Source organism: Myotis yumanensis, unplaced genomic scaffold (assembly GCF_028538775.1).
Source record: "Myotis yumanensis isolate MYYU_CA2020_CCGP unplaced genomic scaffold, mMyoYum1.0.hap1 SCAF_2, whole genome shotgun sequence".
In the NCBI taxonomy this organism is placed as follows: Eukaryota; Metazoa; Chordata; class Mammalia; order Chiroptera; family Vespertilionidae; genus Myotis; species Myotis yumanensis.
Genome location: NW_027223753.1, coordinates 75,931,671 through 75,957,796, shown reverse-complemented (window position 1 = coordinate 75,957,796; position 26,126 = coordinate 75,931,671). Strand labels below are relative to the sequence as shown.

The following is a 26,126-nucleotide window of genomic DNA, read 5'->3' as shown; positions in this document are numbered from 1 at the left end:
TGCACAAAGCCAGTGCCTATTGTTTCTTTGTAAATCCTTCACCCTTTATGTTGGAGCTCCACTAAAAGTGGAGCAAACCTGAATGTGCTGCTACTATGAAGTGAGGCGTGGGGACAAATAGGGCCATAATGGAAACATCACTTGCAATAGGCTTTCCAGTTGCCCTGACTCAACAATTCATTATCATGAGTTTGCTTGTTAATAGTCAGTGTATCAGTGTGGGGCCTTATTTAACCTCAAGAATAATGCTCAACAAAGATGCTTAGTTGGGGGCAAGTATTCCTCAGGGACATTTCCCTTGTGTTTTCTAGGAAATGCTGGGGTTGAGGGATGTATTTTAATATGCTTAGCATTAAATTCATTTCATGCTTTTTTTTTTTACCAACTGTCTTTCTGGCAAGCTCAAGAATTTGGAAATAATCACTTATTCATAATAATATATCTTTGTATTTATTTAAAACAAACAAAATTTTGTGACTGAATATTTAAGCTATTAACAATCAACTTCAAAAAACAACAAGTTGTTGTTGTTGTTGTTAATGCTCACTCGAGGATATTTTTTGCACTGACTTTTTTAGAGAGAGTGGAAGGGAGGGAGGGAGAGGGAGAGAGAGAGAAACATGGATGCGATAGAGACGCATCAACTGGTTGCCTCCCACACATGCCCCAGCTGAAGCCAGAGATCAAACCTACATCCCAGGTGCATATCGTAGACTTGGAATCGAACCCTAGTCCCTTTGGTATGCAGGCTGACAATCTAACCATTGAGCAAAACCAGCCAGGTTCATAAAACAGCATTTTTAATTTGCTATACAAGTCTGTCTATGTATACTTCAAGTAACAGATGTCTGTCACTCTGAACTTTAGAATTTATTTTAAATGAAATCACTCAACCTCATTGTTATAAACTATGTAACGTTAGCTAAGAGTACTCAGTGGGTTTTAGTTTTCTTATCTATGGAGTGAAGATAAGTCAGTACCTACCCCATACAGTATTTGGTGAAGAATAAGTAAACCATTTTATCACAGAAACAAAGTAGTGGTAGGGATGCCTGTGCTCATAGCCACTATGGTTAATAGAAATAAATAGTAGAATCAAATTTTCTCCATCTGTTGCTTGAATTTTTTGCTTGGCCTTTCTTATGAATCCTTCCCACCACTACCATTATTTGAAACAGTAAATTTGCAGCCTTTAAGTTTTATAACACTTGCTAGTCCTTGTGATACCAAAGAATATATCAACTGGAATACACCAATAGCTTGGTCAAGCTAGGTCTTTACCACTCCAAAAGTTGTTAGAAGCAAGCAGAAGTTAGCTGTCTGGTCCCAGTTGCAATTATCTAATCTTGCACTGATTTCTAGAAACCCTCAACCATCCTGAAATAACTGTTAAGGAAACTGGATTTTCATTTTGGATTTAAAACTTCTTCCCAAGTAATTTTTGCCTGGTTGTGAATGGTCCGTGGGGCTCTCAATTTTGCTTTATGAATTTTTATTCAGCTTGTGTGTTCCCATAAAGGGAACAAGTGCATCTTTTAAAAACCTCCCATGGTTTTGTCTTCTGTGATTTGGTAAACAAGCATGTACCACACACCTGACTTTCTTTTCCCCCAAATCTCCTAGTTTCTGTGAAAGTCCAGTGCATCTTCATATTATGAAGTCAGTTTAGAAATCAGCTCACAAAAAAACATAAGCTGATTTTTTAAGACAGTTTTCTTAATCTGCAGTTTGACATTAGCAGTTCTATATTTGATATGTTGTAATCTAACACAAAGCAGAGAACTCTAGGTGGCTATTTTGGGAAAAGATTTTAATTCTTTTCCTTCTTCCTCTATTGATTAGTGAATGATGATAATGAAAATTCCTTTTCCATTTCCTATATTTTCCTGCTTAACTGTGTTGTGTGGTTATCATACTGCTCCTTTTTTTCTCTTAGGAGCTTGTTTTGTGCTTTATACCAGACACAAAATAAGTAGGAAAGAGGTAGCGCAGCCCTGCATGCTGCAGAAAACACGGCTAGGAGCTGGGCTCCCGGGAGCCATGTCAAACTCACAAAGTAGCCGGGAGCAAGTTACCTAAATTCTCTGTGTTCTTCATCTATAAGGTGAGAATAACAAAAGTATCTGTGGAGATGAAAAACAAGCGACTATTATCAACATCCCTCACCAGAGTGGTACATTTGTTACCGTTAATGAACCTACGTTGAGACGCAGTGGGGGAGGCTGGGCATGCGCAGGGGCAAGAGGAATATGGGAAATCTCTGCACCCTCCTCTCCCGTTTGTTGTGAACTTAAAACTGCTCTAAAACTTAGTCTTTGGTAAAAACAAATAAACGAATTACTATGTGAAATAAGGTTATTACAGCTACTGTTTGTTATGAAGGTGGTAACAAAAAAAAATGCATTTCTTCTAGGTCCCTTAGAAGAAATTACAAAATTAAATCCTTTGAAAATATCCTCACTGATGATTTTATTCCAATTTGGCAATTTGTCAAAAAATATCAATGCATGATCATATAAGTACAAAAATATAACTATATGCTTGTAAAAAGGCTGGTTGTTTCATTCATTTATTCAACAAATCTTTTTTTTTTTAATATATTTTATTGATTTTTTTACAGAGAGGAAGGGAGAGAGATAGAGAGTTAGAAACATCGATGAGAGAGAAACATCGATCAGCTGCCTCCTGCACATCTCCTACTGGGGATGTGCCCGCAACCCAGGTACATGCCCTTGACCGGAATCGAACCCGGGACCCTTCAGTCCGCAGGCCGACGCTCCATCCACTGAGCCAAACTGGTTTCGGCTATTCAACAAATCTTTATTGAAAAATCTGTGAGTCAGGCATGGTGTTCAGCACTAGGGATATAGCTACAAATAAAAGAAATAAAATCTCTAGTCTCATAGAATTTAGAATATTGTGAGCTTTCATCTAGAATGTTTCCCTTAAAATATTTTAGGGTATGATATTTTAGGGTAAAATATTTCCCTTAAAAATATTTAGGGTATGATGTTTTGCCCTGCTGTAGTGCCAGGCCATGGACTGTTCTTAAATTCACACTGTCCTATGTACGGTTGGTGACAGAGAATCATTGTTTATTGTGATTCTGATATGCTAATGAAGCGGTACTGATTTACAAATAACTGTTTAATCTGTAATTAAAATCTGGAAGCTCTCTTAAAAATGCAGTTAAAATGCATATTCACTGGCCTGCAGTATTGAATATGCAATTGCAAAACATTAAGGAAAAGCATATCCTATTTATCACTCTCAATGAACCTTTCACCCTGGTCCCACTGGTTCCTGTCATCCATCCCATCAGTATGCTTCCAAAAGCAGTAACTGTTCTTGGGTCTGTGTGTGCCTAAGTATAAAATCAAAATCTGTAGGGTTTGATTTTTTTTTAATCACATATAAGCAAGTTTAAACACACACACACACACACACACACACACACACACATATTATCATATCCTCATTAAGATGATGGGCCCCTGACCATATCCTAATGCTTGCTCAGGAATCTGAAATTCATGTATGCAAAAGGAATTTTTCTTATCTTTCTGAAAGAAGAATGATAAATATTTATACACCCTTAACTCTTTCAGGCAGGCGCAGGATCATATTTTAGGAATGACAAGAAGCGGCTCAGGCTTTTTTTTCCAGCATGATTCATCTTTCCAATAGCTACTGAAAAATGAATTGTAGGTTTATCAATATTGGCCATTTTCCTCCTTTCTCCCCATTAAATATGCTTTGTCTTACTTCTCTGAAACCCTTTTGAGTCATGGCTTTGAAAAGGGAATACAAGAGTTATCTCTGCTTTTCAGGCAAGATTCCTCCAGGGACAGCGCAGCCCAGCAGGACTGCTGAGCATGCTCCCCACGCCCGGCCACATTCCTCCCACAGCCTCCACTTTGTTAGCTGGTTAGCAACGGCCTGGTCTGTACTCATATCCATCCAGTGTTGCTTTCTAACAGTTCTGAAGCAGTAATTAGATAGAGCCCCAAGACAGTTTTCTACTTGAAATTAAAATTTTCCCCTGACTACTTGAATCAAGATATCCAGTAGGAATGTGCTTCAGCTCACAGCGCTAGCTTCTGAGTAAATGGAAGATGCGTGAAATTTTGAAGTTTACCCCTGATAGTAGGAGTGCTCTCAGCTGTCTTTACCAACAGTAGTCAAGCTTTCCCAGTACCTACACTGACTCCGGAATGCGGGGTTATAATCTGAAGACAACTCCAGATTCAAGCCTGGCGATTATTTTAATTATTTCTTTCAGACAGGTAAACTGAATCCCTGAAATGTTGCTCTATTCCTTCTTTCATTCATCCTTGCACTCAGCAGCCATCATTAATCCCAGACCGTGGCAGGTCCGGAATGAAAGGCAGGACCAGTGGTGATGAGACAGTGACAGGCCTGGCCTGTCCTTGGGACACCACAGCCGCTGGCAGCAGACCCTCCCTTCCCCATGGGGCCAGTGCGCGCTGCAGGACACCCTGCTGGCCCTGCCTCCGGATGGAACACTTAATGTAGAAACACAGGACGTGTGAGTCTCAAGTGGCCTTATACGTTATTGATTTCAAATGAGGAAACTGGGGCCCCAAAGTGAAATGATTTGCTCGGAGTCAAAGAGCTAGTTAGTGGCAGAGATGAACTGAAGGCATCTTGACCCCCTAATTAATGCTCTTCAAGCTCTTCTATGGGCTGAGGTTCTGTCTTAAAGGGAAGGAGCCTGCACCAAAGGACCCAGAAGCCCTTATGTAAAATAGAAGGCCATAGCCTGAAAGGTCTGTCACTGACTGGGCATTCTTATCAAAATTAGTGTGTTTTAAAATATAATGCAGTGTATGCAGAATAGAGTTTCTATTAATGTGTTACATCTGGATACTACTGTTGGTAAAACTTTAGGGTGGAAATAGGCAAGAATTTTTTTAAAAATTACAGTGTGATTTATCTGTTAAACAGGAGAAATTCACTAGGAGAGAGGATGAAAAGGAAATCCCTCTACTTGTAGGATGGAAGGCAGAAACCGGCTGGCTTTTAAATTCTGAGTAGGTCGCCACATAGAGAAAGGCTTTTAGGATTTGGGTGATGTCCCGAGTTTTATTTTAATTGTATAATGCTACATGCAGAGTGTGTACAGCATTACAATGTCTCACACTAGGCCTCCAGTCTATAATGTTAAAGACTCGAATATTCTCAAGGTCTCTACGTTCCTGCAGTGCTGTAACTTTACAGCAGTTTGGAAAATCCAGGCTTCCTAAACAGGTTCAGTAGGTTTCCCCAGCTACTCAAGTGAGTTGGCTCGTTTTTTGCATTTAGTCTCAGTAACCATTGCAGAGGTTCCCGTCTACATCTGTAATAAACAAACTTTCCTAGAGCAGCTTGCAGACCTGGCAGTCTTCAGGTTTAAGGAGGCTATGTGATATTGTGTTTGGCAGAAGAGGGTTTTAAAAAATATCAAAGCAGCCCTCATAACTAGATTCCTTTTGTTACTGACCAAAGAATATCGTGCAGAATTGGAAATTGTTTGGATTAAATAACTTCATCCGTTTCTCTCCCCTGCCCTCTCAGTCAGTCCTTCCCCCAAAGTGGATTGATATGGAAAAGTGCAGAGGATTACTGGAAGCTTTCATCTTCCTTAGTAATCACTCTAGAAGAATGTTCTTTTATTCTTGGTTAAAATTTATATGAAAACTGCCCACATGTTTACCTGCAACCTCAATTTTCTTTTGTTGAGTTCCATGTTTTTTCAATTGTCTCGCATCAAGAGGAAATAGGGAGAGAGGATAAGACTGAATCACACTTACTCCCATTACCAGTAAATTGCATCATGTGTGTATGTATGTGTGTGTCTCTGTGTGTGTGTGCATGCGTTTGTGCATGCATGTGCTCACAGCTAATTACTGGGTACAATAAAATTTCATAGAATTTTAATTTAGCTTCATTAACTCTGAGACTGAAGTAATGTTAAAAGGGAAAAACAGAATAGATAAAGAGAAGCAAATAGATCAATTTTCTTTAAATAAAGACATTTTAGGGGGAACTCATATTCCTTTATGTAGGTCATCATTGCCATTTCTCAATATTATATACCTATAAACTGCATAGCAGGACTTGTGTGTGCTTGAAGAAGCTACATTTTCTCAGCAGGAGAGGAAATCGGGATCAAGCTTTGAGATGCAGGTGCACAGGAACACAAGTGGGCTCTTCAGCCTGCAGCCTGAATGCCAGGCCAATAAAGCAGAAGCTCTCAAGCTGAGCTCTCAGGGTCTCCCAGAGCTGAGCCAAGAAGTGTGGGGGTGGGGAGAGGGAGCCGAGAGAATAATTGTTATTCAGTCTTCTTAATGAGATGTATTGCCCACTGCCCAAAGACTGTGGCAGTGTCTTTTGTTATGCTAATTAGACGCCCTTAGAGCTGGGCTGTCTTTGATTTCGGCTTAATCCTTTCTTCTTCCTCAGCCTCAATCCCGACTGGCAAATGGTTGAAAGATGGTGTGTACTGCATGTGTTATTTATTGCTCGCATCTATGCTGAGTTCTTTGGTAACAGGGTTGATAATGAAAGATTTATCTTACCAATGGCGGTACGTGTTTTGGACATCCTTTTGGGGCTTTTGAAAAAAATGAATTTGAGAATGATCGATTTCTGCGTGTTTAGTCCAAATAACATTGCTTTTTATATGGTTGCTTTTGTAGCTATACAGAATGGGAAATGACAGATTGGAAAATTTAGATATCCTCTCATTGGGTGCCTAGATTTTCCTAAAAATAACAAGCATTTTGTCATGGCTTAGCTTTTGGGGAGGCTGTGGTCAACCAGAAAGATGGAAGCAATAATTTAAAGGTCAAAAAGAAAAATTTAGCAATTCAAAATTCCTGCCTTTACAATTTATAGACATTTATGCATTCTTTCCTAAAATTAAAGTGTTTCATTTACATGATCATTGCAATTAAGAGTAGATGGTGATAAGTTAAAAGTATTTTTAAATGATAAATATGATTCCTTCTAAATAATGAAATGGAAAGTTTCTGTTAAATCTAGATAGTAATGTTTTAGAGCAGCCTGTCCAATAGAAATATAGTGTGAACCACAGCTTTTTTTTTTTAAAGTTTTCTGGTAGCTACACTAAAAAGGTGAAAAGAAAGAAGTGACATTAATTTTAATAATATACTGTATTTAACCCAATGTATCAAAAATATTTCAATGTGTATCAAAATAAAATTAATAAATAGTTCTCATTCTTTTATTCATGTTAACTTTTTGAAATCTGGTGTGTGTTTCACACTGGAGAGTATTTTGCAGCTCATCTCCACTGGGATTTGCCACATTTTAAGTGCTCAACAGCCACGTGTTGCTAATGGCCACTGCACTAGATGGTGCAAACTTAGAGTCAATCAGTAATGCACTTGCTCAAAAACCAATGTCAGGATAAAATCCATGAGTTGTGTGACTTTGACCACATCACTTAATCTCTAACGGGCCTTGGTCTCCTCATCTGTAAAATGAAGCTTTCCAACTTAATGACTTATTAATTCCTCCACCCTTGCCAGCTCTGAATTCATGGTTCCAAAAAATTCACATTTAGAGGCTGGGTGAGCTGCAACTGATCCATCCTCTTCTATAATTTAATGTTTGAAAAGGAGCCTTCTTTCCCCACAAAGAAAACTGGAGTGTCCTCACCACACCCACACCTTCTTTCTTCCGAATGTCTGAATCTTTCTTTGGGTTCTTCTACTGTTTTGATGAAGTGTTTGGTGTGTAGGAGACTGCAGGTACCTGGCTCTCAGCAATCATCTCCCAGTGCTGTTGGAATGAGAGCTTTGAGCAAAGGTTGAGGAGAATTGGCAACTAATTCTTTATGTTACCAGATTACATGAACACTAAATCTCTAAAAGTCAGTTGTCTGTCTCTTTGTAATCTAGCTCATTTATTGTGTCATCAGTGAAACAAAAATTCTAAACACGCTTTCCAGGAAGGCAGTCTGTCAGTCGTTCTGAGCTGTACGTGGTCACCTTTGTGCCTTGTTGAGAAGCTCATGAAAGGAGATTGGCACATGCTTCTGAGGAATGACTGATGGAGACCAATGAGAAAAAGACCAGGAAGGTGGGAGTGATGGAGACAGTTGTTCAATCTCAAAATTGAGCTTTTAGTAAAAAAGGGTTCCACATGTAGTCCCACATTGGCCCCACTTAGCCATTCCATAATTAGGCTCTCATAGATGATACTACTGCCCATAGCACTTTGGATAGTTATAAGGTTGAGCACTTGCCTATACTGCCTAGATTTTCCCTGGTGTGGAAAAAATAGCTCTAACATACTTGCACCAGGCCTGTGATAAGGAAGGGCAACTTGCTTGGGTTTGTTAAGAGAGAGTAGACCTCATGTAATGTATTCTTACCAGGATTTTTTAAAATTCCACCAAAGCCATGTAGGTAGCCCTTAGAATGTTCTGGAATACCAAAAATGTCCAAGCAGGTGGCTCAGAGTTTCTGTTTTTTGAACTGGACATTCAGTCAGCACTCAGCTATAGGTCTCTGATGCTGAAAAGGGATCAGGTTGGCCTTTGTCATATAACTTGCTGTTAAGAATTATTGCAGCCAGACCAACAAAGCACTGTTCCTGTGCTTTACCGTCAGCTCTCAGCCAGCAGATGGAATAGTTTTATCATTAAGGATGGGATTTTGCCTCCAACTGGGAAGAGACTCCCTTGGGTTGTCTTTCTCTGACTGGGTTGAGCACATGGCTAGAAAAAATATTAGCCGGTGTTTGAAGAAAACAGCACACCTGGCTGTTGTCAGAAGAAATGTCATAGTCTGACTCGATCCAACTGAACCACCTTGGCTCTGGTCTTTATATCTCATGTCATTGCTTTGGGTGGAAGGACTTTAAAAAGCCAAATTATTTTTCAGTTGTCCTTCATGTTTACGTTATTTCTGAAATATGAGGAAGTAATAATAGGGCCACTAAGATGCTCCTGGCAATTAATAAATACATATAGGCTAAATACTTAAAGGAACATTCTTTCCATTTGGAATGTATTTAATTGTATTAATAAGTAAAGCTGAAGAAGGTGGTTTAACACAGAAGATACTGTTTAAAATCTATTTAAAAATCTAATAGAATGTATTTTCTGACATAGTTTAAAAGTCACATACAAGGCCAGCCACTTTGACAATAAACTGTCCAACATCTCTCAAAAATCCTTAACTAGAGCAGTAAACTAATGGCAAGCATTTTGAGTACGATGGCCTACGAGTCTCATTACTTGTTTTCTGAGCTATCATCATTTTTGACACACATTCCTGTGTCATGGCCCTGTTTCATTATTGAATCGCATTGTGGAGTAAGGATATTAAATTTTAATGTTATTGCTATTATTACTGTTGACTGTTTTTAGCATAAGTGTGCTGGTTCTTTAATTCTAGCTTTGCAGGGCCAGAAAACAGAAGTGTACATAAACAGTCAGGAAAATGACTGTATACCCTGGAGACCCTGCATCACGTGCTCTGCCTGCTGTGAATGATGGATCAAAATGGAAAGGTTATCATTTTCATTAGCCAGGAAAGAACAAGACCATACTTTTTTCCGAGTGTAATTACGGTAGTTCACTGGCAACATTACACTGCAGTAATTAGTCTAAAGGTGTATGTGAGGGCAGGCTCTTGCACAGACACTAGAAATATTATTTCAGAGTTTAAGGTCACAGCCTTGTGTTTAACATGTTCCATGCAGCTTTGGGAGGGAAATAAAAATAAAAAACTAATTTGACTGGAACTAAAGGACATTTGTTATTTCCCAAAGTCATGTATTCAGAAACCAGTCAGGTAGAAAAATTGTTTTTTATTACCTGCAATAAAAAAAGCACACATCTCTCTCTCTCTCTCTCTCTCTCTCTCCCTCTCTTTCTCTCTCTCTCTCAAATCAATCAATAAACAATTTTTGAAAAGGAAAAGGGATATCTTTCTTAGGATTATACAGAAGTAGCATGTCAGAATATCTTGTATTGTAGGATAAACAGAGATAGAATTCAAGTTTATTAGGAACTTGATGTAAATAATTATGAGAGCTTTTTGATATGTGTGTTTTAATCTCCATTTTTCCCTCAGGCAATTGGACAGAAAAATTAATTGCTAGAAACTTTTCATGGGAAGCAAATAATTTCTTTACCTTCTTATAAGTGTTTTGAAGAAATAAATATTTCTCTTACACTAGTTCTCAAATATATATCTGTCCTTTGTGAATGTTTTTCAGATACCCTGGGCAGTTATACTGAAATATTGAACTCTAACCTCATCTAACCATTCAGAGTAGAAATTGAATTGAAATTATTTTCCAAAACCACGTCTCAGCTTTTCTGTTTAAAGGAAAACAAAAGTGAAAAGGGGGGAATAGTAGAGAAAAGTAAATTTGAAGTAAAGTTTATATATTAAGTCATATGTAACTTTAAAATAAACTTTTTGTTTCTTCCTGTCCAAGGAGTATTTATACCAGTAACATTTCTTACTGGGTTAGAAGTGAAGGCCCAGATACTGTAATGTTTTTGTTTAATTTTGGTATTGTTTGCTTGTCTTGAAGCAATTCTTTTTAGTTTCTCTCTTGAAATCCTTATATAGCCATGCTGAATACTGTTTGTTTTAGGACAAATGGAGAAGTAGAGTGTACTTGAATGAGCATTCATTCAGGGACCAAATTCTGTTGGAAACCACTGCTTTTTAACGCTAATGTGTTTTGTGTGTGTTATCTGCCATATGGTTAGTGATGTTTCTCACAACTTCAGACACTCGGGAAAATTTAAGCAGAGATGTGACACAAATAACACAGCTTAGCTGATTATGTAATAGTACTGAAAAATCTACCCAAAAATTGAATTTAAAAAAACATTGCTTTTTGTTTGTCACAGATGTTTCTCTACTCAAAGAAAAGTCATGTGCTGCAGAATTAGATCCATGATGTTGTATGTTCTCTACAGCTAGCAGTTAAATAGAAGGCTCAAGTAGAGGGAATCGCCCCAGACTTCCTTTTCTTCTCTCTGCCTCTGTGCGAATCTCCACATTTTGTGGGACCTCAGTTTCCCCCCCGTGAAATCAGACAGTGCAAAGCCCCCTTCAGGTTTTTACCTTCTTTGTCAAGTTAGGGAACTAGTGTCTTTATTTTCTGCCTTTGTGGCTTAAAGAAACGCTTAAGAGCTTTCCTCATACTTTTTCAGCAAGTCGTAGAAAGTTGTACCACCTCCTTTTTTCATAGCCAGGCCCCAGTTCCCAGGAACTCCAAGTCACCAGTAATGTGGGACCAGGGGTGGCGGGGTCCTGCACCTTCCCTCACTTCAGTGACCCATTCTGTGAAATGGATGGGTGGTTTTAAAAGACTATTTTTATAATTCATTTTCATGAAATGTCTTTTAAAGTCAGTTTTAGATGGACTAACTGAAGTTCTGCACATCCTAGGAAACATTGCTTTCTCCACTGACATTTGATGAGTGTAGGAGAGTATGCCTAGCTTGTGAAAGCAGGCACGAGGACAGACAGCCACTTTTCACAAGTCCTGACTGATGTCCTGAAGGTCAAATTTTGCCAGTGGAAACTGAGTGTACCATTAGAAATACTATAGCAGGAGGGTTGTATTCCCACCCCAAGCTCTTTAATGTTGTAGAAATTAAATAGGCATTTTAAGCTGTCAACTATAAATTATATATCTCTAAAGCAAATCAAAAGGAAAAGGGTGCCCTGGCCGAGTAGCTCAGTTGGTTAGAGCATTGTTCTGAAAGGCCAATGTTGAGGGTTCGATCCCCACTCAGGGCACATACAAGAAGCAACCAATAAATCCATAAATAAGTGGAGTAACAAAATCAGTGTCTCTCTCTCTCATTGGAAAGATTTTGACAGGCTTCTTTAGGTTCAGGTTTCTTGATGGGTATTAAGGATTATGTTGTTACTTTAAGGGCAGCAAGAAATTAGCTGCAATTTACGGAGGGCTTTAAGCATACATTTACTGTCAGAAAAAGGAGTCTGGATTTAAAGTATTTCCTTATCTGAAACCTTGCGAGAACACCAGCCCCTAACCTACAGATCTGCCATCAACGATGACTTACAGTTTTGGAACTGAGAGGTCCTTTAAATATTATAACCCACTTCCGGTTCAGTCCTACTCTCCTCTCTCCACCGGCATGTCACTTCTACCAAACTCACTTTTTGGATGAGGAATGTGAAGGCCCAAAATGTAGTCAAATCTTTTTTATCTTAAAAATAATCTCCCCAAACCCTGAGTCTTCCCACTCTTCTGTCCAATTCAAATATGTGGAATAGGGTGTTTTGAATAACACTTCTTCTCCCTCAGTTTCCGCTAGAACTATGCATTTCTGCTTCTGGCCATTCCTTCTCCTGCCTCATCACTTTCCCCTTTCTTCCTTTCTTTGGGGGAGGGGGGTGGGGGTATTGTATTGTGTGTTTAGCACCCCAAGTCAAGTCTCCTTCCAGCACCATTTATCCTCCCTATACTCTTTTCAACCTCCCTTACCCCGCTTTCCCTCTGGTACTCATCATACTATTGTCTTTGTCTATGAGTTGTTTTTTCATTACTTAATCCCTTCACCTTTTTCACCCAGCCCAGAACCCTCCTCCCAATGAGGACATATCTCACTGTCATTTTAATTTGCATTTCTCTGATGATTGGTGACACTGAGCTCTTTTCATATGTCTCTTGGCCATCTGTATGTCCTCTTTGAAGAATTGTCTACTTAGGTCTTTTGCTCATATTTTAATTGGATTGTTTGGTTTTTTGGTATTGAGTTTTATAAGTTCTTTGGATATTAACCCTTTATCAGATTTATCATTGGCAAATATGTTCTCCCATTCATTGGCTTGTCTTTTAATTTTGTTCATGGTTTCCTTTGCTGCGCAAAAATTTTTTAGTTTGATGTAGTTCCATTTGTTTACTTTTTCTTTTGTTTCTCTTGCCCAAGATGATATATCAGAAAAAATAATGCTACCAGTAATGTCTGAGATTTTGCTGCCTATGTTTTTTTTCTTCTAGGATTTTTATGGTTTAACATTTAAGTCATTAATCCATTTTAAGTGTATTCTTGTGTATGCTGTAAGAAGGTCGTCTAGTTTCAATTTTTTGCATGTATCTGTCAGATTTTCTCAACACCATTTATTGAATAGACTATCTTTACCCCATTGTATGTTTTTGCCTCCTTTGTCAAATATTAATTGACCATAAAGTTGTGGGTTTATTTCAAGCACCCCTATTGTATTCCATTGATCTATATATCTGTTTTTATGCCAGTACCATGCTGTTTTGATTACAATGGTCGTATAGTATAGTTTGATACCAGATAGCATGATTCCTCCAATTTTATTCTTCTTTCTCAAGATTGCCATGGCTAGTTAGCTTTTTTGTGGTTCTATATAAATTTTTGTAATATTGTTCTAGTTCTGTGAAATATGCCATTGATGTCTTGATAGGAATTACGTTGAATTTGTAGATTGCTTTGGGTAGTTTGCACATTTTAATGATGTGAATTCTTCCACTTATTTGTATCTTCTTTAATTTCTTTCTTCAGTGTGTTATAATTTTGCAAGTACAAGCCTTTTACCCCCTTGGCTAAATTTATTCCTAGGTATTGGTTTTAATCAGTTGTGAATGGAATTGTTTTCTTAGTTTTCCTTTCTGATAGTTCATTATTAGTGTAAAAAATGCAAATGATTTCTGGATATTAATTTTGTATCCTGCTACTTTACTGAATTCACTTATCAGTTCTAGTATTTTTTTGGGGGGGGGGGTGGAATCTTTAGGATTCTCTATATACAATATCGTGTCATCTGCAAATTTGACAGTTTTACTTCTTCCTTTCCAATTTGGATGCCTTGTATTTCCTCTTCTTGTCTGATTGCTGTGGCTAGTACTTCCAGTACTGTCTTGTTCCTGATCTTAAGAGAAATGCTTGTAGTTTTTGCCTATTGAGTATGATACAGCTGTGGGTTTGTCACATATAACCTTCATTACATTGAGGTATGTTCCTTCTTCCCCTTTCTCCCTGGCCTTGACTATTCTGGTTACCTTAAAGCCACCTTCTAGACCATTTTTTAGGTTTACAATTCCACTTTTATCTTAATCATCTCTGCTGAACAGTCATATTTTGCTATTAGTCACAAAGTTCATAAAAACATCATTTTCAACTTTATACATTTGTAGGAGTTGGTTCATTTTAAAAATTACACAGCATTCTTTTTGTTATCTTGTTCTGAAAAAGGTTTGTTTTAAGCCCGTGGTGTAAACTTGCATTTCTGTCAGTGGATCCAGTTGGTAGAGAAGGTTCTATCAATGGTAGTGAGGTAGCCATAGAAGCTCCTTCCCAGGGAAATATCAGAAGGTCATGTGAGACACAGCTCATCTCCATCATTATCTGTAAAACAGACTGTTCTGATCACTTCTAGGGGATTATCTCAGTCATTAGCATAATACATGGATGGGTGCTTGTTGTCCTGTTGTCTTAGGATATATGTGGCCTTTTTTTCTTCGGATACCCTGCCTTTTTCCTCTTAGACTGGGATTTCTTGCTAGATAACAGAGACATTGGTAGGCAAAGCTGGATGACCATCCTCACTCTTGTTAAATGCAGTTCTTTAACCACACGAGGTTAAAGGAGAAAACAGTTGGAAAGTATAAGGGGAGATAGCTCATTAAAAAAAAAAAGTGAGGTTTATTATACATGTTCTTAGCCCTAAGATTCCTCACTGTCACTAAGGCAAAGTTACATCTTCCAGAGTTCCCTTCCTTAACATCATTGTTGTTTTAAGGTTATTTGAAATAGCTGATTATCTTAAAGGTTGTATTTTATATTCATTTCATTGAAACTTTATCCTTACAAAAATATTGAGGACGTGTATTAGTTTTTGTTGGTATTTTAGGGGGTGGGGATAGATTGTAGCAGCTTTTGATCAAGGCCTTAGCTTTCTTATGCTCATTTTTGCCCAGTATTCTCTGAGGAATTTTAAGAGCCTCACCAGTGAGATGAAATATCCATAGCTGAGCGGACAAAAAGGGTGACTGGAGAGTTGTTTGCCACTATAAATGACTGCACGTAGCAGTTTTCCTGAATCCCTTTGGCAAATAATAGTTAAATACTCACCTACAAATAGTTCTCTGATGGTTGATCGAAAGCCCTGCACTCTACTGTATAAACATGGCAAGTCTTCTAACTCTGTGTATATGTATATTATCATCATTATGTCCAGATAAAATAGGACAGCCCCAAAACGATGACCACATTCACTCTAACAAGAGGAAAGAACCACCATACAGTTTCAGTGTCTCTACTATCCCATATTATTGTTAGACTAATTTCCTGAAAACTTAATGTTACATGGAGTGTAATTGCAAATTTCCTTAAGAACCATCGAGAGACACTTATCCTAACTTATAAGCAACTCACACTGTGAAATGTATGCAAACATTCTAAGGTTTTTTTTACAGAAAAATATACTTCAGTGAAACCCAGTATTCATCAGGTTGTGTTTTTTTTTTTAATAAAGCTCAAAGTAGAAGTTGCAGGAACTTACTTTTGTTGCCATCTGATTTTTAAAAGAAATTAGTGTTGCAGGAACTATTACTAATTTTCAGAAAGTGAACTAAGTCTTTGATAAGTATCATGCTAGAAACCTTACAATCTTTGACTTAGGAGGTTACCTTTTGAATGAGATAGTAAAAAAAAATAGTAAATTACGGTGCATTTAGGTATTGGCATTGTACATAGAAGAGGGTGTGTTTTTAAATTGTATTGGTGGTCTATTTAGTGCAGCTGTGTTTATGTTTCCTAAATGGGAATTGCCTGAATGTGTTGGCAAGTCCCTACCTATGAAACTGGGGATTGCTTTTTTAAATCTTCATGCCAGCGTGCTTTAATATGGAGGGTCATATTTACCAAGTAACAAAGGCAAATGTAGTTCCGGGCACAGTCATTCAATACAGTCATCCAATATTTGCTACATCAGACATTTTGACAACCTTGTAAAAATCAGTAATTGATACTTTAAATGTTACATTTCACAGTGGGATAAACTTAGAAATGGTAGAATATTTTAGAAGTCACATTTCTTTATCCCATATTTTGTCTGATTTAACTTCTTGGTTACTGAAAATGCATGCTTAGATAATAAATATAGATACATATAGGTTGATCCTGTAGAGAATTAACAGTCCCCTATTTTTGCTGTATTTCTCTTAAAAAATATGAATATGGGGTCATGGCTGCAACATAGAGGAGACGGTTGCTTGTGACAGAGAAAATGTATATGACAAATAAATAGCTGTGTGAATTAATTAGTAATTTCAGAATAGTATGTGAAATGTTTAGATGCAAGCTCTTAATGACTAGTTTTTGGAAGCATTTTCTTTAGTGTTATATTCCCCATAACTCAAATTAATGTTTATTACTACTCTTTCATATTGCCAAAATATTTTCATGAATTTGGATTAGAAGCAGCTTGTTCTGGCTTGTTTTGCAGCCTTGTTTCAAGAAACAAAGTGATATTTAGAAGATATTTGTAAGTCTTAGAAGCCTTAATTATCTTATGCTGAAGGAGGAAATAAAATCAAGTTTTGTTTCATAGTTAAGAATATAAGATTTCATACTGGGCTCATTTTTATTACCAAATAGTTAATAAAGTCTTTCAGGAAATTTGAATGGGTGATTCTTTTATTACCTGTTAAGTAACTAGCAATTTAGAGCCTACTTTAAATTCAAGAGGATGCTACTTACTGGGCTGGCATTTGTTTTGAATTCTTAGGTGTTTGCCCATATCATTCCTTTTTTCTCCTCTTCCCAGATTGGTGAAAGACAACAAGTGCTAGTAACAGAAGAATCCTTTGATTCCAAGTTTTATGTTGCACACAATCGATTCTATGAGCAGGTAAGAGATATTTCTGTGTTCTTAAATTTTCTCCAAAATGAAAAAGAGTTCCGAAAGTAAGTCTGCTTAAGCAAAAGGAACTTAAAAGTGGGGAGGGTTGTAGAATCTTGTGCAGCAAGGCATTTTATAGCATCCAGCTAGGCGGACTGGCATGGGCCTTATCTTCGTGGCTTAGTCTGCAGAACATTCTTTATAAAGGAATACATGTATTTCAGTCCTCACTAGTCTTTGCGGGGGCCAGCCTTAGGCTTTGGGGAGTTTGGAACAGGCAGCTGTCCCTGCCAGCATCCCCACAGCCTGGCAGAGTCCTGTCCAGAGGCAGGAAGGATGTCTGCACCGGCGACATCAGCGGGGAAGGGCAGGGATTTCCTCTCACTGTCAAGGCACTCATGCAGGTTTCATGGTTGGTTGGTTTTTTAGTTCTGTTTAGTTTTAGAATTTGTTTTTATAACTCCCACCTTGATAAAAATGCTGGGAGCAAAGGAACAAGAGTCTGTTCCTTGGATTCAACTCCGATTGTGTGAGGAGAGCAGTGTAAGGGTCAAAATGACTTGACTTTGAGAATTTTCTCCAAACCCAACCCCAAGGGCTCTTTCCCAGCAAGCCTCCCTTGCCTCCCCAGTAGCCAGATTCTGCCTCAGCATTTGGGACTCCACTTGCCCAGGAGGTAAAGCCATTGGAAAGTGACGGAAGGAAACAGCATGCCTCCTTGAGGGGCATCCGGATATGGAGATGGGATATGCCCTCTCAGGAGGGGGACTTGCATGGGGACAGGGATTTCATGGGTCATCCTGGATTGTACTAACTTTCAAGATCAAAGAGAAGTGGATCTTTTTTTTCTATGGGTCATGGCCAGAATTAGAGAGCTTGGGAAGGCTCTTAAGACCACTGTGGGCAAGTCATGCAGGGGACAGTCAAAGGCAGCCCACTGCGCCTGTGAGCGGGGAGGCAGTAGCTAAGAGGCCTCGGGCACCGATGTGCCACCAGGAGCCATCTCAGACAGGCCTGGGTCCTCAGGAAAGGTGGGGAGCTTTTCCAGACCCAGACTAAACAAGCCCTGTCCGGTACCTGTGGAGGAAGGATTTCCACCACTCGTGTTTGAGCTGAGTCTCTCCCCACTTTCCATCTCATTAATTGACTCCAGAGGGCGGCTTTCCTACCCAGGCCCTCTCTCTGCTCAGCCTGGGGAGGAGCTTGATTGTGTTTTCATTGCCTCTTCCCTCTCCTTTCTCTTGCCATCTGGGTTTCTGCCTCAGCGGGGAACTTTTTCCCCCTTCATTTTAAAGGCAATGGCATGCCTCATTAGCTGTTTCCTCCAATTTAAAGCAGCCGGGCTTTTTCCAATTATTAAAACCGGAGGGGGAAAAACACTGAGCCCTTCATTCAGATCAAGGCAGCAGATCAAGGGGAGTTATTTTCCCCCAGAATCACACCAGATCTCCCCAGGATAGTTTACTCTGGAGATTTTCTCGTCTTATAAAAGTTGATTTAAAAGGGCTTTCATATTCTGATACTAAAGCCCTCTTAGTCCGTCTGCTTACCGTGAGTAACTCGCCACCCAGGTGACCTTGCTACACTTTGATGAAGCGGTGGACTCCGTGGTCATGAAAATCAGACTCAGAAGGACCGAGATCCACCGCGGCCTCTGAGAAACCGGCTGTGCAGCCTCTGCCTCCTCTGACCTTTTTGTCTCTACAACTAAGTTCCAGAGATTTCACAGGAATTATTTTCCTACTGAGATGAGTTCCAGAAGGAAAGATTGCATCAAGATATCAAAGTCTTGCTGGGTTAGAATTAGTCTCTTTATTCTGGATCCCAACTTTAAAAGATTGGCCAGTAGCTAGTCTTAAAATAGAGGGAGACATAATGCATACAGACTACCTCTAAGTCCCAAAGCAGGGGAGAGATTTGCTCGAGATAAACAAGTGCTTTTACCCGAAATCTAGTAGAAAGAGACCATAGGACAGTTTCCTGTGAACCAGCCAGAGTACCCTTCCAAAGTAGCTGGTTCTATGTGGAGTTAGAGCTCGCAAATACACGCGTTTTATTACAGAGCAATAGAACTGAATGGTATCCAGTTAGAGGAGCTATTTACCTCCGTGTTACCCATGTTTAGAATATTGAAAAGGTTGCTTTTAAGTGTTCTTTCTCGTTCCCCAAAACACACGCTCGTGCACGCACGCACACATATACATGCACACAAACATGCAGGCCTTTATTTGAAGTGTCTGCTCAAACCAGAACTTTGATAGCTAACTTGGAAGGTATTAAAAGTAGGGGGCTTTCATCAGCGTTGTCTTGGTTTCCCTCATTGCATGGGACAGCCAAGAGCAGAATATCAAAGGCCTGTCCAAAAGTGACTGGCTGCCTGCTGGGATTTCCCAGGTCTGCCTCCCACATGCCTGAGGACAGCAGGCGTCCTGCAATGCAGGAGGCTGTCTGCAGCAGCTCCTCCCAGAGTGCCAGCCCTTCCCCCCAGGTCCCCACCCAGGTCCTGGAGCAGCTGGAAGATAGAGCCCACTTGGGGTGGATCTCAGAATAGAAAAGGACATTAGTTGACAGCTGAGGAATTCTGAATAAAGTGGGACTTTACTTAATAGTCAGACACTAATAATGGCTCATTCACTGTGACAAGTCTGGCAGACTGGTGTGCAGTGTTTTCCTGGGGAAACTGAGTATGGGCTATACAGGAACTCTGTGCTCCCTTTGCAGCAATTCTATAAATTTAAAACTGCTCTAAAATTAAAAGTTTATTTTAAAATTGAGCCTTCTGAACCTTTTTTTAAGGTTTTAGTGCCAAAGAACCCCACATTCATGGGGAAAATGGTCGAAGTGGACATTTATGAATCCGGAAAGCATTTTATGAAAGGGCAGCCAGTAGCAGACGCCAAAGTCTACACACCATCCATCAGCAAACCATTAGCCAAAGGAGAAGTCTCAGGCTTGACCGCGGTGAGTAAAAGGTGCTCCCCTCCACCCTGCCAGTAAGAAGCAGCTGGGGAGGCGCAGGGTGCAGACCGTGGCTCCGTGGCTCTGTAATTCACAGCCCCCTCTCTGTGCCTGCAGGAGGCTGCAGTCCTTTCCCGCAGATTGAAATCTGAAATGGAAAGATGCAGTTCTGCTGATGCCTTTAGCTTTTTTTTTTTTTTTCCTTCTCTGCCTGTTAAGGGAATAAGCTGTTTCTGCTTCTGGTCTAGATGCAGAAGGCAAATGCCATTTATTTTCAAGTGAAAGATATAACACCAAAGATGGTCAGATCCGGTGTGTCTGTGTCAGTAAATCCTGAGTGGAACCGGCTGAGGGAAGACATAGTTTCTTTCTTTATGAAACTCGTTATAATATAGTAAAACCTTTAGTTAAACAGGCACTAAACCATGTCAGTATATGTGCTTATGGTGCCTTTCTCTCAGGCAGCAATTTTCAACCTTTTTCATCTCATGGCACACATAAACTAATTACTAAAATCCTGTGGGGCACAAAAAACATATTTTATGTCAACCTCGCAAAAAATAGGTATAATTTTTTAAATATATTTGTATTGATTTCAGAAAGGAAGGGAGAGGGAGAGAGAGAAAGAAACATCAATAATGAGAGAGAGAATCGTTGATTGGCTGCCTGGAACCCGGGCATGTGCCCTGCCCAGGAATCGAACTATGACCTCCTGGTTCATAGATCATTGCTCAACCACCGAGACATGCTGGCCGGGCAGACTGTTGTCAATTTTTTATTTGACAATCTAAGGGAAAAGAGGTCAGTGCCCTGACTAAATAGTCAGGTATTGCATGTTTTAAAAATTCTACAGTACCTGAGATGGCACGCGGGTTGAAAATCACTGCTCTAGGGTGTTAGCTGAATATCTGCTTTAGTCATGTGGACTGAAAACGAAACTTTTTTTTATTTCTATAAAACAGTAACCTGACCACTATTTTATACCTTGGTAAATATGGCTGTTTGCCAAGCTCTCTCTTACATTTCATTGAGCTACAGTTGTAAAAGCTGATGGAGTGTGAAATGAAAATGTGTATCACATTTCTAAGCATCATTTGATGTCCTTTCTCTAGCACAATTGTTAAACACTCCAAGAAAAGTATATAGCAATGACTTCATGTACGGAAAAAAGATAAGTGGTATTTATCTGGCCATATAATTCCAAAATTGTTTTAATATATGTATTATCTTTTCCCTCAAAATATACTGCCAGGTATGTTAATTAGACTTTGAGAGTAGGGACAAAGAGGGTACCATTATCTATACTCTCACTTAGAATGTGACACACTCTGGTGTCCCAATCTGAGTGACCCCTCAGGAGCTTGACAAGTACATGTGAGAACTGTGTGCATCGCATGTGACTGATAACAGAATGACGCAGACTCGCCTTTGTCCGGACCCTGCCAAGTGTGTCATCCTGCTCGGCCAGGAGTGAACTGGAAAACTCGATAAGCATAACCACTAATGTTTGCTGTTATTTTGAAAAGAAATCATACTTGGAGTTGGGGTGGATGGCCAAGAGGGAACAGTGAAACCCAGCATTTAAATGATATTGCTAGAAATGTGGCTTTTACATCAGAAATGCTTAAAGAAAATTGGCTTATCTTTTGTTGTTCTACACAGTGTGTTTTACAAGCTTGATTTTAAATTGCTACAATAAAAAAAAGATCACAACAAATGGTAATAGACGGCAAATTATTATTCCAAGGGCCCTGCCTGATTTAACTCTTTCATGTATGCCTATTAAAAAGGATGGAGTTTTAAGACATCATCATTAATAATACAGAAATCAGGAAAAGCAGTACCATTTTATTCGTTTTTTTTTTACTATTGTGTTCCTCTCTAGAAGAGTAGCCCTACTTAAATTCCATGGGGCAGCCTTTTCTATTCTACTCTTCCACCTCCCGCCTGTGCAATGGTGCTGTCAGCACTGCTGCCACTGGCCCTCCTCTGAGCTGAGATGGTCCAGAAGAGGCCTGGGAATGGCCTTACAGTGTGCATGAGGCCCCAGGGTCAGGAATATTGAATTGGGTGCTAACATTAAGGGAAATACCAGGCAAGTCCGTTATCACCATGTGTGACTTCATATAAATTAAGGAACATAGCTTTATGCTTCATTATTTGTCAACTTTAAAGACTTTAAAAATATGCCAAACTCAGGGTCTAAAAGCCTTCTTCAGTGAATTTGTCCTGATGTTAAAATGTTTTGGCTGATGATAGGAATTAAAGTAAATTAAGCAAGAAGAGAACAGATTCTGTTTTTGTAGGCTTGAGAAGTAGGTAGTAGAGGTTATAATCATGTCTCAGACATTTTGGGGCTCTTTGAACTTGATAAAGGTGCTGGCACTCTTGGATGAAAAGAACCAGCTTAACCGTGTGGATGGAGCATGGCCTTAGGCTCAGCTGGACCTGGGTTTGCATCTAGACTTGCCAGTGGACCCGAGGCACGTGGCTCCTGAGCGTTAGTCTGTTAAGTGGGATGATGATGTCTCTCTCATGGGGTTGTTGAAAGGAATACATTCAGTTGTGTGTATAAGCCACCAAATCCTATTCCTGGAACGTGGTCAGGAGTTACTAAGTGGTCATTGTCCCTTTCCCTCACACCTAGTCCTATCTGGAAAGAACAGACTCTGCAGATGACCTGGTTCTGACATAATCGGTTTTGTTCATTATTTTACCCTGAACATGGTATGCAGAGGCAGGAGAGGGAGTGAATTTCTCTGTGAGGATCATCTACTCAGCGCTTGAAAACCAATCCCAGCTGAATTTCTGTCTTTCTGAATTTTCTAGGCTTGCCTGAGTTTTCTGGTATGATAACCTTCCCTACACACGTCGTAAAGAATTCTGGAGAGGCCAAAGCACCTAAAGCAAAATATTGTGTTACAAATTATTTTCCTTAGTAAATGCATTTTCTTAATTGGGAATGTTATGATTAATCTTTAAGTATTTAGTCCCTGCTACGTTGGGCTTCTTTAGTCTGACTTTAGGCCCTGTGATGTTTTTCATCAGATGGTGAGACTAGCAGATGGGGGAGAAGCCCAGCCCGGGCGGGTCACGAGCTCCGGACTATAGAATCCTCGCATTTGCTGTAACGGTTTTTTGTGACCTTTCGCACATCTCACAGGTTCCCTGAACCTCAGTTGTCTCTGAGATTCTGTGATTGAAATATTGCATTTGATAAAAATGGATTGAATGCCTACCCTGTGGCAGGACTTTAGATTCTATAAATATTAATAGAAAACAGACCTTGTATTTCCAAATAATAATAGTTGCCCAGAACATGATGGAAAAAGAAAGCCATAATAAAGTCAAAAGGTTGCTGCCCTCTAAGAAATGATATTCTAGTGGAAACAATACATAGTGACATCTTTTTATGATTATTACTGTTCTTCTTTTCAGTTTGGGTAGAGGAATGGAGGAATAGAAGAAGGAGAGAATAGGAAAAATAGATGAAATTAGTCTGAATAACAGTAGGGAAGATGGGAGCGAAAATGCCACCTCCAACCTGATAGGGAACATTTCTGAATAAGTATCTTTTAAGGATAATTCATTTTAGAAAAAGGTTATATAAAAGTTATCCAATGGACGGCTCATAGAGTTCAAAGGGCTACATATAAATCAGAGAGCCCTGGTGGGTGTGGCTCAGTTGGTTGGGTGTTGTGCTGTGCACCGAAAGGTTGCCGGTTTGATTCCAGGTCAGGGCACATGCCCGGGTTGCTGGTTCAATCCCGGGTAGGGGTATGCAGGAGGCAGATGATCAGTGTTTCTCTCTCTTTCTCCTTTCCTCTTTCTCTAAAAATCAATAAAATATTTTAAATATGCATAAAAATCAAAGAAAGGATAGGTCAAAAACTTTTGTCTGGAAACTGTCAGGAGACTTAGGAGGAAGAAGGGAATGGGAAGCAGTAATTCTTAAGAAGGTTATTATAAAAATGGTGGTGGAGATAGGCAAAAGCTGTATGTGGATGTGGGTGGGTGTTGGTGGGTGTCGGGGGAGTGGGGCAGGAATTTATTAGTGAAAGGTGTCAGAGGAATAGGAACCTTGAGAAAAACACAGTTTGAAGATGTTAAGAGCATTGATATCTTTACCATGCTTTCTCGTAGAACCTAAATTTGTGATAAAATAGCCTGTTCAACATGATGATCTTTATATATAACCGAAGTTCCCTTAGAAAATTGTTATTCTATCCAGTCATTCATTTCATCTAAAGAAAACCTATGTGTAATCAGGGCCTAACATCAATTGTACCAAATCCATGACCATTATCAAAGATTGGGATCAGTGAATTTTTTTTATCTCTATTATGGAAATGTTCTATTCTTAAAATTTTCAAGCGTATACAAAAGTAGAGAGAATAATACAAGGATCTCAGCCGTCATCCACTTTTAATAATTGTCGACTCATAGCTGATCTTATGTCACCTGTGCTCTTATTCAGCCCATCCTCCCGGCTATTTTCCAGGAAATCTCATTTATCACTTCATTTCATCTAAATATATCAGAAAATATCTCTAAGAAATGAGGTTTCCCTTAATAAAAACATAGCCACAATGTATTATTACATCTAAAAATAATTAACATTAATTCTTTATCCAGCAATATTCAAGTTTTGCAGTTTTTTAAAACAGTTTATTTGAATCAGGATGCAAATAAGCCCCATTCATTGCAATTACTTGGTGTGTCTTCGAAGTCATTTTTAATCTGTCTGCTCTCTTGTTTCCCTTCTTGAATTGCAGTTTATTTGTGGAGGAAACCAGGTTGTTTGTACTGTGGCATTTCTCACAGTGTGGAATTTGCTAATTGCATCCTCCCATACAGTTTAACGGGGTTCTGCGTTGCCTGTTTGTTTTACAAATAAGTTGTTATATTTGAGGCTTAATCAGATTCAGATTGGAGTTTTTTACAAGATTATTCCATATGATGCTGTGCATTTCCATTATGTGGCATATGACAATGTCTGGTTGTCTCCCTTTATGGTGTTAGTGGTTGGCCGAGATTCATTAAGGCACGAGGGGTTGCAACTAGTGGCATCCCGATTCTGTCATTCCTTCCTCATGTATTAGCTAAACGTACTGCTATGAAGACTAACTTTCTCTTACAATTTTTGTTCACCGTGATGTACAGTTCCTAAAGGAATGGTGAGGAAAGAGCTTGATTCTTTCTCTCTATTTACCAGTTTTCAAAAGTTGAGTTGATTGTCTAGCATCTTCCAACACTAACCAGTGAAGGTTTTTTGAGTGTCACTATGAACGTATAGGTTTCTGTATATTTTATGTGTTTTTATCCATTTCTGTTATTATATTGGTAATTGGTGCTCAAATGGTTGCATTTTTAGACAGTGGAGGCGCATCAGATTGGTTCCTCAATACTTTTGATGTAGGTCCTGAAGTCTCTGATAGTTGATAATATCCTCTTTTTCCCCCCAATTCATGCTGTCATCCAAGTCATCTTCAGGAAGTTTCTGTCTTACATCTGTAATTTCTTCTTTCACATTGAAAATCCCAGTTCCCAATAATGTAACTTAATCACTCACTTGCTTTATCTTGTAATACTCATATAACTGTCTCATAATAACCATACCAATATGACCACCAATATGTGATTGCTAAAAATACTTCAAACTGTCATAGTGGTTTCAAAGTTGTTTTTGTTCTTAGGGTTTATCCCTCCAAGGATGTATAGGCAAATAATGGTTTTAAAGTCATCTGAGATTGTTCCTCTCCCTATGGTTATACCAACAAAGCAATACACAGTTAGGATCATTTGTTTTGCTTTGTTTCCGATTTTTAGAATTTTTAAAATTAAATTTGTTTCATAATTATGTAAAATCTTTTACAAATTTAAATCTACAAAGGTATGTTCTGAGGAGTCTACCTTCTACTTCTACTGTTCCCTCTCCACCTGGTTACCTCCCTTATCTATTTAAGCATTTTTTGGTTTTAGTTTTCAGTTTATTCTCTCAATGGTTTGTTTTAACAATATAAATAAATACATGTACATATGTTTTTCACCTCCTTCTGAGATAAATTGTACATACTTTTGCTATTTCACTGAACAATATATTTTGATGGTTACTGCCTGGCAGTATATAGAAACTCAGTGAATATTTTTAATGATTTTTATTAGGCTATTAAACAAAATACATGAAAGTCTATATTGCTCTAGTATTTGAGATGAATAATATTGCCCTGTATGAGATCCAACATCTTTTTGATCAAAGAA

General features: G+C 38.9%; 1 protein-coding gene across 4 annotated transcripts in view; it reads left to right on the top strand.

The window, feature by feature from the left end:
• CDKAL1 (CDK5 regulatory subunit associated protein 1 like 1) overlaps window positions 1–26,126 on the top strand; it is a 643,254-nt gene that overhangs the window by 592,857 nt on the left and 24,271 nt on the right. For all 4 annotated transcript variants that reach the window (XM_070405653.1, XM_070405651.1, XM_070405652.1 and 1 more), the window contains 2 exons: window positions 16,833–16,916; window positions 19,704–19,868. In XM_070405653.1, coding sequence (XP_070261754.1) covers window positions 16,833–16,916; window positions 19,704–19,868 — 249 coding nt within the window. The remainder of the gene's footprint in view (window positions 1–16,832; window positions 16,917–19,703; window positions 19,869–26,126) is intronic.